Below are 14,268 nucleotides of genomic sequence, written 5' to 3' on the forward strand. Positions count from 1 at the left end.
GTTTCACTCTTCACTCTTTCTCTTTCATCCATGGTTTGCTAGAGATATTGGCTAACTGTCAATGGATGTACCCGCCTCTCAAGCCGAACTTTTCGAAGCAACTTGGACTCCCAATCTTTGTTGTGTCTTCTCGGATACAATTCCTATACTAGATAATTTGGAAAGTCAATGTCATTCGGTATTTGGCCAATAATTCGGTAACCGTTCTTGTGAAATCACATTAAATGAAGAATGTTGGTATACTGTTAATCAAAATTCTGAGGAAGCCACACACGTCTTTCTCTCGTTTCACGACTGACGATGACCTGCGTCTATTTCGGCGCGTCCGCATCCTCCTGCGGGATGTTGCCGCTCCTCGCAATCCTGATATGCAGTGATAGAGTAATTAACTGTAAGGCGCCGCTGCAACTGGATTTTTTCTTTCATTTGAGCGAAGGCAGTTCCTAAAGCTCGACGATCCACAAAAAGTCATCTGAAAAACGCTTACAAGCTGTTTCACCTCTTCCGCTACGACTAGCAATAATCAGTATGCTCACAGCGGACAAGCGGCCGACGCAGCGCTACGAACAAGTCGTCACTGAGATCGATCACTGTTCAGACGCTGAGGAACAGCCGGTAGACCTTGACACAAATCACAACATTACGCATCTACCTTCTCCATTGCCTCTGGTAGAAAATGAAGATCTGTTTTCAACCGCCCCAAATTTAAAGAGCCACAACGATAACGACTTGGAATACATTTCCACTGATGTTGCTTTGGAGAGAATCGGTATGGGAGCATTTCAAATACGTATTTTGATTGCTTCTGGACTTTGTTTTGCGGCTGATGCCATGCAGGTGATTTTACTTAGCTTCCTCTCGCTTGTCGTCCAAGACCTTTGGTCGCTCAGCAACGACTTGACAGCGATGATAACCAGTTCATTGTTCGCCGGTAGCATGTTAGGTACACTGATTCTTGGTCCATTGGCCGATTCCTGGGGACGTCGACCCGTGTTTATGCTGGCATCTTCCATAATTTCCTTCTTTGGTTTCGCCACCTCAGCAGCGACAAACTATGGTATGTTGACTGCCACGATTTTTGGGGTCGGGGTTGGTGTTGGCGGTTTAACCGTGCCGTTTGATATTCTTGCAGAATTTTTGCCCTCGTCGCAGCGAGGTACAAATTTGCTTAAGATTGAGTATTTTTGGACCATCGGCTGTCTTTTTGTAGTTGGTATTGCCTACATGACACTTCGTGGTGAAGTACCCCATTGGAGATTATTTGTGGCGACTTGTTCGGTTCCTTGTCTTGTATCCCTCGTTCTTGGATACTGCTGGGTACCCGAGTCAGCGCAATGGTTATGTGCGGAAGGTCGTACAGATGAAGCCTTGGAGATTTTACGACACGCTGCCGCTCTCAATGGCCTAGAAAAGGATGAGGTGTTTCCCAGCAACACGAAGTTGTTGCAGGACGAAGACGAAAAAGACGCTTCTTTGGCCGATCTCTTTACTCCGAAGTGGAGGGAAACAACTTTGCGATTGTGGGGTGCCTGGGGTTCGTTCGCATTTGGTTACTACGGTACGCTCCTTGCCATTACCAAGGTATTTGCGGAAGCTGAAACTATAAATCGAGTAGCGGTAGGTGACGAAGAGCCTTATAGCTTCGATTACGGCGCCATTTTTGCTAGCAGTACAGCTGAGCTGGTTGGAACCACAATGGTCATTTTTGCGGTCGACAGAATTGGCCGTATCCCCTCCCAAGTGTTCAGTTATCTTATTGCGGGCCTCTCCGTTTGTGCGCTCTGTGTCTTCGCCTCGTGGGGATTTCCTCGGTACGCTTTGATCGGTCTGAGTTTTATAGCCCGAATCTTTGAAATGGCCGCTACGTGCGTTACATGGGTGAGTACGGCGGAAATTCTGACAACCGAAGTTCGTTCCACTGGACATTCAACGGCCAACGCCATGGCACGCTTAGGAGCCATCTTTTGTCCCTATCTGGTTCAAGGAAGTGCTTCACTTACGCAAATTGGAATCGTTATGCTGTTGGTACACTTCTTTACGGCCTTTTGTGTTTCAACATTACCGGAAACTAAAGGAAAAGGCATGGGCGCTGTATCGGAAGACCAGCCAGTGGATTCGGCCATTAATAGGCTCAACCTTTTGCCTCTAGAGACGAACGACTGCAATGAAGACGACCTTGTCATTCAAGGCGAATTGAGTTAAGCTCACCAGGAACAAAGGGTTGAGCTCGAGCATAATGTATGTACTTGCATGAAGGCTCAAGTTCAGGAACTTGCTCTTTGCATGAAAGAAATGCAAAATTGCTATGTTTCGAAATTTTTCGCAACAAAAGTTACGAGAGAAGTCTAGGTTTGCGGTGATGCTGCTCCGCCTCCTCCTCAAGTGGAGGTAGCATTGCTCGACCGAGAATCACTTAAACGAGCTATGTTCGGAATTTTACTGTTAGGTCCGCGAATGTGATAACCGGTGGTATGGTTTCTTGAGTGTGCATAGTGTTCCCCTCGAAAAGGGTCTCCAGAAGCAGTCACGGATTGCGTTTGTTGCGGGAATCAGTCCAAGGCCTTGATTGGCCAAAGCAGGTTCGTAGACGTCAGGATAAGAACTCCGCTGTCAAGGCGGAATACTCGAAATGTAGATTTCGAACGTCAGGAATGGAATATTGCTCAAATGTAGTATCCTTGTTTCGTTTCCTGTTGTGTTCGAAAGAAGAAATTTGTGGCTCGACACACCTATCAATATTGTGTAGTCTTTCTGTGCTTTATTGCTTCTGTCATCGAATAGGCCCGTGCATGCACCATGAAGACTATGCCATCCCTCGAGTTTCGGCAATCTTTGAAAGGGGGACGACCAATCCCAGCCGATGAGCTGCGTCAAAGCCTTTCACACCAAGAAGTCGAATACGGCTCTTTTCTCCCAAAATCTTCAACTTTCCATGAAACAGAATTACGGCCCTGCTCGGAATTGCAAAAACGCCGTTACCAACGAGATTTGATTTTGCTCGCATGCGCAGCACTCATCATCTTGTACGTCAGTGGTTTTCCGCCAAGAATTAAGAATGCTGGTATCTTCAAGAAAACTTCCTCAATTATTCCAGAGGGTACTACATACGCTGCAACAACAGCAGAACTGAAAAACGAGATTCCGGCCTGCGGAGACGAACCATGTTTTCATCCTGACCGCGTTCAAGTACGCCGAGATCGACCATATTTCCCATCGTTTTGGAATTACAATGGTAACCTAAGTGTTTCGTATGATGAACGTGCAATACGTATCAATGACAAGCGTGTTTTACTCTTGTCTGGTAGCATGCATCCGGTACGCGCGACTCGCGGTACCTGGGAGCATGCTTTGGACGAAGCTGTCTACAATGGTCTCAATATGATTACGGTATATATTTTTTGGGGTGCGCATCAATCCTTTCGTGACGAACCGTTAAACTGGTCCTTGGACGGATCTAGTATAGGTCCAAAAGAATCTCAATGGGAATTGGCAGACGCTCTCCGGTCGGCGGCCAATCGAGGTCTTTTCATCCATGTTCGGATTGGACCATACGCTTGTGGTGAATATACTTACGGAGGCATTCCCGAATGGCTCCCTTTGCAAAGTTCGACGATGCGTATGAGAAGGTTGAATCGGCCCTGGTTAGACGCTATGGAGGGTTTCGTAGCTGCTACAATCACCTATTTGTCTTCTTTCAATCTTTGGGCTCATCAGGGAGGACCGATTCTCATCGCTCAGATTGAAAATGAACTCGGAAGTGGCGTTGATGGCTCTGCGGCCGCAAATTACGTTGTACTTGAACGTGATGAGTTCAATGACGACAAACACGAAGACTCTCATCTTCTCCAACTTGATCGATACGGGCACATTTTGGAAAATGCATCGTCTCGCGGTATGGATTCTGAGTTGCGCAATGCAACTGTCCAGGACTATGCGGACTGGTGCGGCAACCTAGTGGCACGATTGGCTCCGAACGTCATCTGGACAATGTGTAACGGTCTTTCGGCGGAGAACACAATTTCGACTTTCAATGGAAACAATGGGATCGACTGGTTAGAAAAATATGGAGATTCGGGTCGTATACAGGTAGACCAACCTGCGATTTGGACTGAAGATGAAGGTACGTTAATTTTTGCTACCATCAGACACTTGTACAGCTGTCGATCACACAACTACCGGTATCAGTTCTCCAACATTTTTTCTCCAATTTCAGGTGGATTTCAGCTGTGGGGTGACCAACCCTCGAAACCTAGCGATTACTTCTGGGGTCGCACATCTCGTGCCATGGCCACTGATGCTTTGCAATGGTTTGCACGCGGTGGGACGCATCTGAACTATTATATGTGGTGGGGTGGGTACAACCGCGGTCGCTCATCAGCTGCCGGGATTATGAATGCGTATGCTACGGATGCTTTCTTGTGCTCATCTGGCCAGCGGCGACATCCCAAGTATGATCACTTTCTTGCGCTGCATTTGGTTATTGCTGACATCGCAGCAATTTTGCTACACGCCCCCACGTCATTGCTCAAAAATGCTTCGGTAGAGATAATGGACGGCGACGATTGGATTGTTGGTGACAATCAACGACAGTTCCTCTACCAAGTTCTGGACACACACGATTCGAAACAAGTAATATTTTTGGAAAACGATGCCAACACAACTGAGATGGCTCGACTCACAGGGGCGAAAGCAGACGACTCATTGGTGTTTGTAATGAAACCATACTCATCGCAAATTGTAATCGATGGCATTGTAGCTTTCGATTCATCCACTATTTCAACTAAAGCGATGTCTTTCCGGAGGACATTGCATTATGAACCAGCAGTGCTCCTCCACCTCACATCCTGGTCGGAGCCAATTGCGGGTGCGGATACTGACCAAAATGCTCATGTCAGTACCGAGCCTCTCGAGCAAACAAATTTGAATTCAAAGGCGTCTATATCGAGTGACTATGCATGGTATGGGACGGATGTGAAGATCGACGTCGTCCTTTCTCAGGTGAAGTTGTACATCGGTACGGAAAAGGCTACGGCACTGGCTGTCTTCATAGATGGGGCGTTCATAGGAGAAGCAAACAATCACCAACATGCTGAAGGTCCTACTGTTTTGTCCATAGAAATCGAGTCGTTGGCAGCAGGGACGCACCGACTGGCGATTCTTTGCGAATCGCTAGGTTATCACAATCTAATTGGGCGATGGGGGGCTATCACCACAGCAAAGCCGAAAGGCATTACAGGGAATGTTCTCATCGGTTCCCCACTGCTATCGGAAAATATCAGTCTCGTCGACGGGAGACAAATGTGGTGGTCACTTCCAGGCTTATCTGTTGAACGAAAAGCTGCGAGACATGGTCTTCGTAGAGAGAGTTTTGAAGATGCTGCTCAAGCTGAAGCAGGCCTTCATCCTTTGTGGTCCTCGGTTTTGTTTACTTCGCCGCAATTCGACTCTACAGTGCACTCTTTGTTTCTTGATTTGACGTCAGGCAGAGGCCATCTTTGGTTAAATGGCAAAGATTTAGGCAGGTACTGGAACATTACCCGCGGTAATTCTTGGAACGACTACTCTCAGCGCTACTACTTTTTGCCTGCCGACTTTCTTCACCTGGATGGCCAATTGAACGAGCTTATCTTGTTCGACATGCTTGGTGGGGATCACTCTGCCGCTAGACTTCTGCTGAGCTCCATAGAAGAGTCCGAAACGTCCAAATTTTCTGACGAAGTGGACTTTGCACTTGCGTGTATATAAGAAAGTGCGTCTACTAGCTCGCGAAGAAAGTACACTCTACTTTTGTTTATTAAAGAAACTACTCGGTAAGGAATTTAGATAAAGGATTGACTCTATGACACGCTCAAAGCTCGTCGTATTCTCCTAAACTGCAACCACAACCATGGCGGCGCGGATTAGTTGATCGTTAAGTTTGAATCCCTTCGCTAACTCTTCACAGACGATGCCCTCCTCATATTCTTCCGATGGCTTCTGCATCACGGCCTGATGAAATTCATAATCAAATTCGACTCCAACAGTTTCCACCTGTTCCACACCAAGTTTTTTGAACGTTTCGAGAATCAGGTCGTAAGCCGCTTTGTATTTCGCCTCCACTTCCTTTTCAAAATCAGACTCTGCTTCAACCGATCCAAAAGCTCGGTCAAAGTTATCTAAAGCATCTAACATATGTCTCGCGACTTGCACCGTCGCCATGCCGTCACCGTTTTTGCTTTGAGAATTCATTCGGTCTTGAATTTGTTGGTACTGCCAAAAACATCATGCAATAGAAATGAGTATTTCCTTTTTCAAAAGGCAAAAAGACCTCAATCATCATGAATCTTCGCAACTTACTTCTCGCGCCAATTCGTCAAACTGATCCCCCCATTCCGCCTTGCCTTCGTCGTATCGTTGCTTGGCATCGGCAATATCTTGTTCGGTTTTGTCGATATCACTTTTCAAGACGTCTAGCTTGCGTTTAAGAAAGGCGGGCGAATTCAAAATGTCGTCGGCAGCAGCTGCTTTGATGGCAGCTCCCTTTTCATTCTTATCTTGTGCTGCCTCGCTGGTCCCGTCTTCCGCTGCACGTAGACACGTGGAAGCGGTTCGAAAATCGTAGTGACTCGTGGAAGGGTTCGACAGCTGCGGCGCGTGGAAGGCGAACGCACCAACCGTAGACGAGGCGAGCGCTACTACGCAGGATAGACACAATACTCGTTGGAAAGTCATAAGCAATTTGTGAAGTTGTTAAAATGATCTGCTTGACTCCGGTGTACCGAAAGAGAAAGCAGGTCTTTCAAAAGCCAACTGGCCGGTGCGAATGTGGCCTTTCATCCATCGACTGCTGTGAGACGATGCGATTCACAGATCCCAGAGGAAAAATGTCAAAGGCGAGGGCGCTTCGTAGCTCTTCTCAAAATGTCTTTACAAAACTCCGTATTCTACATTCCTTTTCTCATTGAACGTTCCCTGTCAATGTCAATCTCTTTCGAAAAAAACCCTGCCCTCCAATTTGGATTTACCAATTGTGTCCAAAATCAACATAAAAATGATGGCTGGGCTGACTCACAGTCATGTCACATCTACTAGAATCGATCATCCATCACGAAAATGGCCATTTACGAAAAGGAAAAAACACTGGTTTCTCGAGACATTCCAGTAAACAATTTTACCGTCACTACAGAATAAGGCCTGAATGCAAGGTATAGAAAAGTTGAAGCGATAAGGAGAGCCATTCAATGAAGACTTTTTCCCACGTCCTCCATCGTACATGCGTGGCAATTGCCTTGCGCACTCGAAACGTCCGAATCCTGCAACCCGCACTGTCTAGATCCTTTACATCCTCGGTGTCTACTGCGTCTTTTTCTTCCCAACGATGTGGTACTCGTCTTTTCTCTACCTTTCAACCGGCTGATCCGCCAGGAACGCACGGGACGCCCGTCTTTGCCGATATCGACTTCTCCGTCGCATCGCAACCGTCGGCGGAATCTAAACGACGCAACCATGATCCTCACGCCGTGTTCGTCGTCACTGGTGCCTCGCGGGGAATTGGGCTTCAGTTTGTGAAGACTTTGATCCTTCGTGCTAGGGTGCGACATCTCTTGTATTTGTGGAATGGACTCGATCTTGCCTTTTTTCCCTGTTTAGCTCACAATCTGTCTCTCGTGATGCTTCGGCCAGGGAAGCATTGTGGCGTGTTGCCGATCTCCGGAAAAAGCTGAGCTGCTACAAGAATTTATTGCTACCTTAGAAGATCCCCGTCGCATTCGCATTGTCTCTCTCGATTTGGAAGATCAAACGTCCATTGAACGCGCTGGAGCCGAAATAAAAGAAATGTTTGGCCGAGTCGACATGCTACTCAATGTAGCGGGGCTTCTGGGTGACGCCAAAACAACGCCTGGACCGGAACGTTCGCTGGCGAAAGTTGAACGAGATTGGTTTGAAAAGACGTTGGCTATTAACACAATTGGACCAGTTATGTTGTCAAAAGAACTGTCGCCGTTGATGATGCAGCGGCGCAAGCGAAAAAGTAGTGACAACGATACTGAGACGCGAGCTGTAGCCGTCATTGCAAGCCTAAGTGCACGGGTGGGTTCTATATCGGACAACGGTTTGGGAGGGTGGTATAGTTACCGGATGAGTAAATCGGCATTAAATCAAGCGACACGAACAATGGCGTTGGAAATGAAGCGATGTTCAACCTGGTGTATTGCACTGCATCCCGGTACGACGGATACGGACCTGAGTAAACCATTCCAGTCTAATGTCAAGGATGGAAGTCTATTCCCCGTTGACTTTACAACGGAAAAGTTGATGAATGTCATTGACTCCATGACCGAAAACAATTCAGGCGGTCTTTATGATTGGGCCGGCCAAGCCATTTCTTTTTGAATGCTTTTGCTACAAAAAGATAGGCATCTGTTTTTCAACAATTCCTCACGGTATTCAAATTTTAGAGTGCAACGTACATTGTAGATGATTACAGTAATTTAGATTCAATTGCCAATGTAAACGCTTTCACACATTATACAATCCCTTCTTCAATAGGATGATCACTGAAGCGGCCAGCATGGCGAACGTATTGTTCTTCCTCACTATCCGGCGCGACAATCGGTACCGTTCCTTCTGATTCGTCCTGTAAAATCATATCAAGTTCAATTTTAGAGTAAAAAGACGCGACCCCGGCTCCCAAAAAGGCGAAAATCAACCCAAAGACTAATGCGAATACTCGCAGACCCCCGTTTTCACTGCGATCGGTGCCTTCTGCTAGGCTCGAAGCTGTGGCACCAATGGCGCAAAATGTAATCGTTCCAGGTAGTAATCCAACGAGCGCTACACTGTACGAAAATAACGAGATAGACGTCACCCCACTAATGTAGTCGAGAGCGTTGTATGGGATGAGCGGTGACAACCGGAGCAGCACCATTATTTTTAGCCCATTGTTTTCCAGCGCTCTATCAATGGCACGAAATATAGGATACGAAGAGGCCAGTCGTACTACCCATTCTCGAAACAAATATCTCCCTAAAAGAAACGAGCAGACCGATCCACAACTGGCTCCAACAAAAACAGCCTGGCATAACGAAGAACAAATTGATGAGCAATAGTAATGTGATACCGAGACAATTGGAGAAGATACTAACCAGGGAAGAAAGCGCAAGTCCTTTACCGAAATCATCAAAAGCGCTTCGGAATGCAAATCCAGTTCCTATCGTTAGAACGGATCCCGGCACAAAGCAAATTGTTGCCGCCGTGTAAACCAAGATCACAGCCAGCACGCCAAGGAAAGGGTGAGATTCGATCCATGTAAAGAATGAGGCTGCTGTTCTCTCGATTCTTTTTTCCTTCATTGAATCGAAAACAACTAGAGCAAGCAAAATGCCCATAACAAAGAAAATGCAGCTTCTCAACCGAGTATGTTGATGCGGTCGTGCAGTCGCATCATCGTCGCCAGCGGGCATCTCGGGTGCTATATTAAATGCGACACTGCTCCGAAAAGGTGATGGGACCGCATTACTCATAACTTTCTTTGCAAGTAGCGCCTACAAGGGACGCCGGGACGCTGGCACGCTGGCATCGCTCTCTGAGGTCTCTTCGTCGTTGAACCCTTGCAGAGCAATTTACATTTGTCTTGGGAAAATTGGAAGCTATTCCGCGCCGCTATTATGATCGCTGGTGAGCAATAAAAAGTGCTCGGGGTGTTTTGGCTAACAGTAAAGCAGGATATTTTCCCGGTCCTTTAAATTAGTTCCAATTTCTTATTGACTGTGTGACCTGGAGTATCCCAGGCCCATAAGCTACTATAGAATACTGTTAATTGAAACGGTTAAATTTGTTCCTCAGGTTCGATCCGTAAAACGGCCCAAAACTGTGGGACGAAGGAACTTACAGTTAGCTATCGAGAGAGAAAAAACTAAGGTCCCCAATATCTTGAAAGCGATGAGTGAGCAGAATTGACATAAAAAGATGTATTCACTGTCAAATCAGTGCAATGCTTTAAGTGTTTCCGATTACCTCGTCGTCATCTTTATAGTGCAGCAACGACCATATCCAACTGGCAAGAGCCTTGTCCTCCCGCATCCAATAGACGTTTTCTATTTCATCATTTCCCAAGAAATATGTACTCGCCTAGCTGCTGTCCGTAAGGAATTGGAAACGCTGAGAGGAAGCTCCATGATAAGGAAGTGAGTCAAAAGCTGATTTGCAGTCCACTTGACCCGAGAGGTATGTGACAATTGAAAGGATTGTGCTCCGGGACTCACTGAAAGCAAGCTGCTTGAGTTTGTGGCATTGAAAAACTTTCATGTCAGTATAACGAAAGGATACAATTAGATAGGATCTGTGACCTTCCACTGTGGATCCACCATCCGAAGTGCATCCTTCAAAAGAGCCTCAACCTCCCTAGCGCTGGCTCGTTTGTCTTGTTCTTCTTCATGGCACATTACCATGGTCTGTTTTAGAACTTGATCGACGGGATCAGTACTATTCCACAAATCAGCATAGACGCTGGGCCTCTCCCCTTTCTTTACTAGTTCCTGTGTTTCGTCATCATCAATTCCATGAAAGGGCATTTCGTCCTGTAGCAAACTGTACAGCAAGTTGCCGAGTGAATAAACATCAATCTGATCGGCAAAGTTAGATGGGAAAGGGTTTGAGAAATCCATAGCATCCATTTTTTATACCATGCATACCTTTTCGGTTTGTCCTTCGTATCTGTACTCTTCGGGCGATCGGTTCTTGCCAGGGTTATTCCCAACGTGAAAAGTGCACATTCGGTCATGTTTTAAATTCCATCTGAGGAATCGCGCTCGATTAAAATCATTGAGCTTAAATCTTCCATTGATTTTTATAAATTGATTCAGTGAGATGTCTGCGTGTGCCACTGATGCTCTTCCTTCCCTATCGAAATTGTGCACAGCAGCAAGAGCTGACGTAATTTGTGTAGCTGAAGTGCAAAGAGCAACACAATAAGCGCAGGACCCAAGAGGTTTGCTTCAAGAGTAGAGCAATGCTTACCAATTCGTAGCTTCTTCTTTTTGCTGAGACTATTGGTTACCCTCTTCGCTTGTTGCTTTGGCCATAGAGTATCCGAAAGATCGCCGCCGTCTGCAAACTCAAAAACTCCTGAATTTCCGCAGAAGGCGTAGATATCCACCACTAATGGAGACGATGATAGACGTTCCATAGCCATGGCATCTCGACGGTGCCGCTCAAAATTTCGGGGAGTCATCTCATGCTCTAGGCGAATTGTTTTGAGAACGCGATACTGATTGGTAATCTCCTCTGGAATAGACCATACGTCGCGCCAGAAGCCATTACCCACATGGCGAGCTTCGCCAATCTTCATATCCAGCGAAATTGGCTTTACCATATCAATTTCGTGAACTGTGTTGCAGTTCACAAAAGAAGTTTTTTGCCAGTCGTATTGAGCCTTGCACTTTGATGTCTCAAAACGGTCGGCCATCCCGTGCTCAAACTCATCCGAGTCTTTGAGCCGTAACAAGTCATCGCTATTTGCCATGGGCCTCTTTATGTATCGTACAGAATTTGCAATTTTTTCTTTGGGGTTGAATTTCTTTAGAAAAATGCGGTGGTCGCTGTCGTTATCGTTGTTTGACAAGCGCACTACTCGAGGCACTTTGCGTTCAGGACTGACGAGCCGAGGCAGCATACTGAGCAAAAACGAAGAAAGCCTGACTGGAGACCCCACCGCTGCAAGAATAGTATAACAAACACTCATTCCGGTCATTAAGAGTATCCATCTCGATGCGCCGCAATGGTGCCGATAGCGGTTGCCCTTTCGATGTTTTCGACCTGCCAGTGGTGCCGTCGTAGCCTGTGGTCGAGCGGCTTTGTCTATTGGATCTAGGCCGGCGGGCGGTTTTCTTGATCTATGGCTGATGTCCTGCGTCTTCATACTTGCTAGCCTCTTATATATACATGCCTAAAGTCAATCTGGAATCTGAGGGAACTCGTTTACGTTTATTTCTTGGCAAAGAATGCAAGGAAAGGGGAACAATATGCGGAGCCGACTGACTGTGAAGGAATTCGCATCCGAAAAGTGAGCGTCGTTGTCTTTTTTCCAGTCAGGCACGTGTCGAATTGTTCGATAGTGTAAAAATCGGGTCACGCAAGGTAACTTATATTTTTGTCTCCAGAATCACCCTCATACGTCATTTCGAAAAATCAATCCCGTTCACGAATGTTTCATGCCCGTTGCGAATGTTGTTTGACTGTATGTAGCTTGGACGTAAGGATAGCTAATTGACACGAATCAGAAACAAGCACTTCGCCAAGCTTCTGCGGCATGCTTCCAAGCATTGTATCCTTCACTGTTTCCTTAGACCAAGGACTAGAAAGATCGGCAGTGTACAAGGAGCTGGAGGCATTGGTATTCTATAAATGACAAGCACAGAAAACAACGTCCTTGTGAAAGTCCAGAAATTCTCTACTAAGTAAAGCTAGGTTTGAAGACCGATACTAGTCTACACTGTTTAAAAACAGGGTTCTATGGGAAGCCATGGCAATTGTAACCTGTTGACGCGCCCAGTAGAATTCTCCCGAATTGCATTAACCCATGCAGCAAAAAGCACCGCATTCTCCGAGACAACGGAAAGCGAGACCTTTCGAATACTTGCGAAAATCCCAGATAGAATACATGGAAGTGGTTTTGGCGGAGAGACTTGACCGACCGATCAATGGAAGCGACAACGTCTAGGTAAAAACACCTACAGGGTCTCCCTTTTCCCTTCGGGCAGACTTGGACCGCGATACGCTGCGTCCCTTGCTCTTCGAGCGACCGCTCTTGCTGCTCCGGCGGCTTCGATCTTCCCCACCACGCCGAGACTGTCTATATTTTCGCTGCATCAAAGCTCGTCTTCGCCGGCGGTTGGTAAACAGAATACCGGTAAACATGACAAAGGCAGCCAACAACAAAATTCCTCCAGCAACATACTTGGCTTTGGTGAGCCAGCTCTGGCTTTGGCTGAATCCTCGGTTCCGCGAAACCCGGCCTTTGCTGTAGGAGCGTCGATCTGCCATTGCAGAATTATCCATACATAGACTACTGTCCAAAGAAGAGCAACTCTCCGCATTGGATACCAGATTGTATACGAGCGAGCTTTCCGAATCATCACCGTATGAATAGGCACTGGCACAGTTTCTGTAGTTCTTGAGTTTCCTATTTACGCTCTTGAGATTGTCGTACGTCGAGCCGGTCGGGACGAGGCAATGCTGGTCACTAAAGATTTGTAGAGAAAAGGTTCCGTCGCTTGCGCATCCAACACCGACGTAGTTTCCGTTGACCTGGGCGCACATGGGCAGATTGTTGTCGTCAGAGTATGATCCATCTCCATTGTCGTCATTGGCGCTTCCGAAAGGATTGTTACTGTCGTAGCTTTTCAAATAGTATATGAATTCGGAGAGCCCACTTTTAGTAACAAACTGCGAGATAAAAAAAGATAGCATGTAAAGTCAGCATCGTGTGTACCGTTACGCAATGCGCAGCAGTCCAACGATAGGCTCTCCACAGAAGTACCGGCCGACTTACGGATTCTTTGAAATTCCCAGCGTTGCATGCGGCATTGCTGGACGAGGGATTGGCGTATACCGAAAAAACTGCTTGTGCTCGCCGGCAGTTTGCCATTTGATACCAATACGTTGTGCCGTCTTCACTAGAGTCTTCCATGCAGTAGGCGCTCTCGTTGTCTTCCACGTAACCCCAAAGACATCCTTCTAGCTTGATGGATATGCCTTTGGAGTCCGACAGCCAGTCGCGTCCTAAACTATTGCCAAACACAGAGCTAGTGGTGCTCGAGTCGCTGCCGCTGTTACTGCCTCCCCACGCCCACGCTTGCGCGACCCAAAACGGCAGCATGACGACCGCTCTTCTGCCGAAACGTTGACGTCCGAACGGCATCTTGGTAGGTTGTGTGTGAACACGATCCAGAGTACGCGAACCGAGACTGGAGAGGTCTACCTCACCACCCAACGAGAACGATGTCTCGATCCAAAAAAGGTCCGGACAGTGTTCGACAGAAATGGTCCACGGGATTCGCGTCTTCGTGGACTCGGGCCAGCTTCTAAACTTGCACCTAATCCGATTCCGAGTTCTACCACACCAAGTGACAGTGACCGATGAGTCCTTGGTGGACCGACCCGTTAGTCGTATCGGGTTCGCACGCCTGTGTGGGACAAGGCACAATCACCTTGGTTGCCTTGGTAATATAGAGCGCAACGAGTATTCGTTCCACACATTGGCGTCGGCGCCTGACAAACCTGCGCGGG

At 47.0% G+C, this 14,268-nt stretch overlaps 7 protein-coding genes across 7 annotated transcripts; 3 read left to right on the forward strand and 4 right to left on the reverse strand.

The window, feature by feature from the left end:
• Positions 1-284: 284 nt before the first annotated feature.
• On the forward strand, positions 285-2,202 carry PHATRDRAFT_45672 (predicted protein; the record flags this gene model as incomplete). The annotated part of the gene is made up of 1 exon (XM_002179704.1): positions 285-2,202. The coding sequence occupies exon 1, from the start codon at positions 529-531 to the stop codon at positions 2,200-2,202; it is 1,674 nt and encodes a 557-aa protein (XP_002179740.1). The 5' UTR covers positions 285-528.
• Positions 2,203-2,682: 480 nt separating this feature from the next.
• PHATRDRAFT_45673 (beta-galactosidase) lies at positions 2,683-5,844 on the forward strand. The gene is made up of 2 exons (XM_002179705.1): positions 2,683-4,120; positions 4,214-5,844. The coding sequence occupies exons 1-2, from the start codon at positions 2,797-2,799 to the stop codon at positions 5,743-5,745; spliced, it is 2,856 nt and encodes a 951-aa protein (XP_002179741.1). The 5' UTR covers positions 2,683-2,796; the 3' UTR covers positions 5,746-5,844.
• A 24-nt stretch (positions 5,845-5,868) lies between these two features.
• On the reverse strand, positions 5,869-6,171 carry PHATRDRAFT_12188 (predicted protein; the record flags this gene model as incomplete). The annotated part of the gene is made up of 1 exon (XM_002179899.1): positions 5,869-6,171. One exon carries the CDS (start codon positions 6,169-6,171, stop codon positions 5,869-5,871), a length of 303 nt encoding a protein of 100 aa, XP_002179935.1.
• Positions 6,172-7,499: 1,328 nt separating this feature from the next.
• PHATRDRAFT_12043 (predicted protein) lies at positions 7,500-8,373 on the forward strand (the record flags this gene model as incomplete). Its single annotated transcript, XM_002179706.1, has 2 exons — positions 7,500-7,571; positions 7,663-8,373. Coding segments are annotated over 2 exons (783 nt in total), but the record flags the coding sequence as incomplete, so codon positions are not given.
• Positions 8,374-8,506: 133 nt separating this feature from the next.
• On the reverse strand, positions 8,507-9,503 carry PHATRDRAFT_45676 (predicted protein; the record flags this gene model as incomplete). Its single annotated transcript, XM_002179900.1, has 2 exons — positions 8,507-9,055; positions 9,126-9,503. The coding sequence occupies 2 exons, from the start codon at positions 9,501-9,503 to the stop codon at positions 8,507-8,509; spliced, it is 927 nt and encodes a 308-aa protein (XP_002179936.1).
• A 288-nt stretch (positions 9,504-9,791) lies between these two features.
• PHATRDRAFT_45677 (predicted protein) lies at positions 9,792-12,009 on the reverse strand. The gene is made up of 3 exons (XM_002179901.1): positions 10,999-12,009; positions 10,674-10,927; positions 9,792-10,604 (listed from the first exon to the last, which is right to left on the reverse strand). Exons 1-3 carry the CDS (start codon positions 11,897-11,899, stop codon positions 10,311-10,313), a joined length of 1,449 nt encoding a protein of 482 aa, XP_002179937.1. The 5' UTR covers positions 11,900-12,009; the 3' UTR covers positions 9,792-10,310.
• Positions 12,010-12,412: 403 nt separating this feature from the next.
• On the reverse strand, positions 12,413-14,095 carry PHATRDRAFT_45678 (predicted protein). Its single transcript, XM_002179902.1, has 2 exons — positions 13,532-14,095; positions 12,413-13,425 (listed from the first exon to the last, which is right to left on the reverse strand). The coding sequence occupies exons 1-2, from the start codon at positions 13,898-13,900 to the stop codon at positions 12,697-12,699; spliced, it is 1,098 nt and encodes a 365-aa protein (XP_002179938.1). The 5' UTR covers positions 13,901-14,095; the 3' UTR covers positions 12,413-12,696.
• Between the last annotated feature and the right edge of the window lie 173 nt (positions 14,096-14,268).

The sequence above is a fragment of the Phaeodactylum tricornutum genome, chromosome 7, assembly GCF_000150955.2.
Source record: "Phaeodactylum tricornutum CCAP 1055/1 chromosome 7, whole genome shotgun sequence".
Classification (NCBI taxonomy): Eukaryota; Bacillariophyta; class Bacillariophyceae; order Surirellales; family Neidiaceae; genus Phaeodactylum; species Phaeodactylum tricornutum.

What these genes read in the sequence shown, in the direction of transcription:
- PHATRDRAFT_45673 (XM_002179705.1), top strand. Translation starts at nt 2,797, where the DNA reads ATGAAGACTATGCCATCCCTCGAGTTTCGGCAATCTTTGAAAGGGGGA. An exon ending in GATTTGGACTGAAGATGAAG is followed by an intron (nt 4,121 to 4,213) that starts GTACGTTAATTT and finishes CTCCAATTTCAG; the next exon opens with GTGGATTTCAGCTGTGGGGT.
- PHATRDRAFT_45677 (XM_002179901.1), bottom strand. Translation starts at nt 11,899, where the DNA reads ATGAAGACGCAGGACATCAGCCATAGATCAAGAAAACCGCCCGCCGGC. An exon ending in AAAGAAGAAGCTACGAATTG is followed by an intron (nt 10,928 to 10,998) that starts GTAAGCATTGCT and finishes TTTGCACTTCAG; the next exon opens with CTACACAAATTACGTCAGCT. An exon ending in ACGAAGGACAAACCGAAAAG is followed by an intron (nt 10,605 to 10,673) that starts GTATGCATGGTA and finishes TTTGCCGATCAG; the next exon opens with ATTGATGTTTATTCACTCGG.
- PHATRDRAFT_45678 (XM_002179902.1), bottom strand. Translation starts at nt 13,900, where the DNA reads ATGCCGTTCGGACGTCAACGTTTCGGCAGAAGAGCGGTCGTCATGCTG. An exon ending in CTGGGAATTTCAAAGAATCC is followed by an intron (nt 13,426 to 13,531) that starts GTAAGTCGGCCG and finishes TTTATCTCGCAG; the next exon opens with TTTGTTACTAAAAGTGGGCT.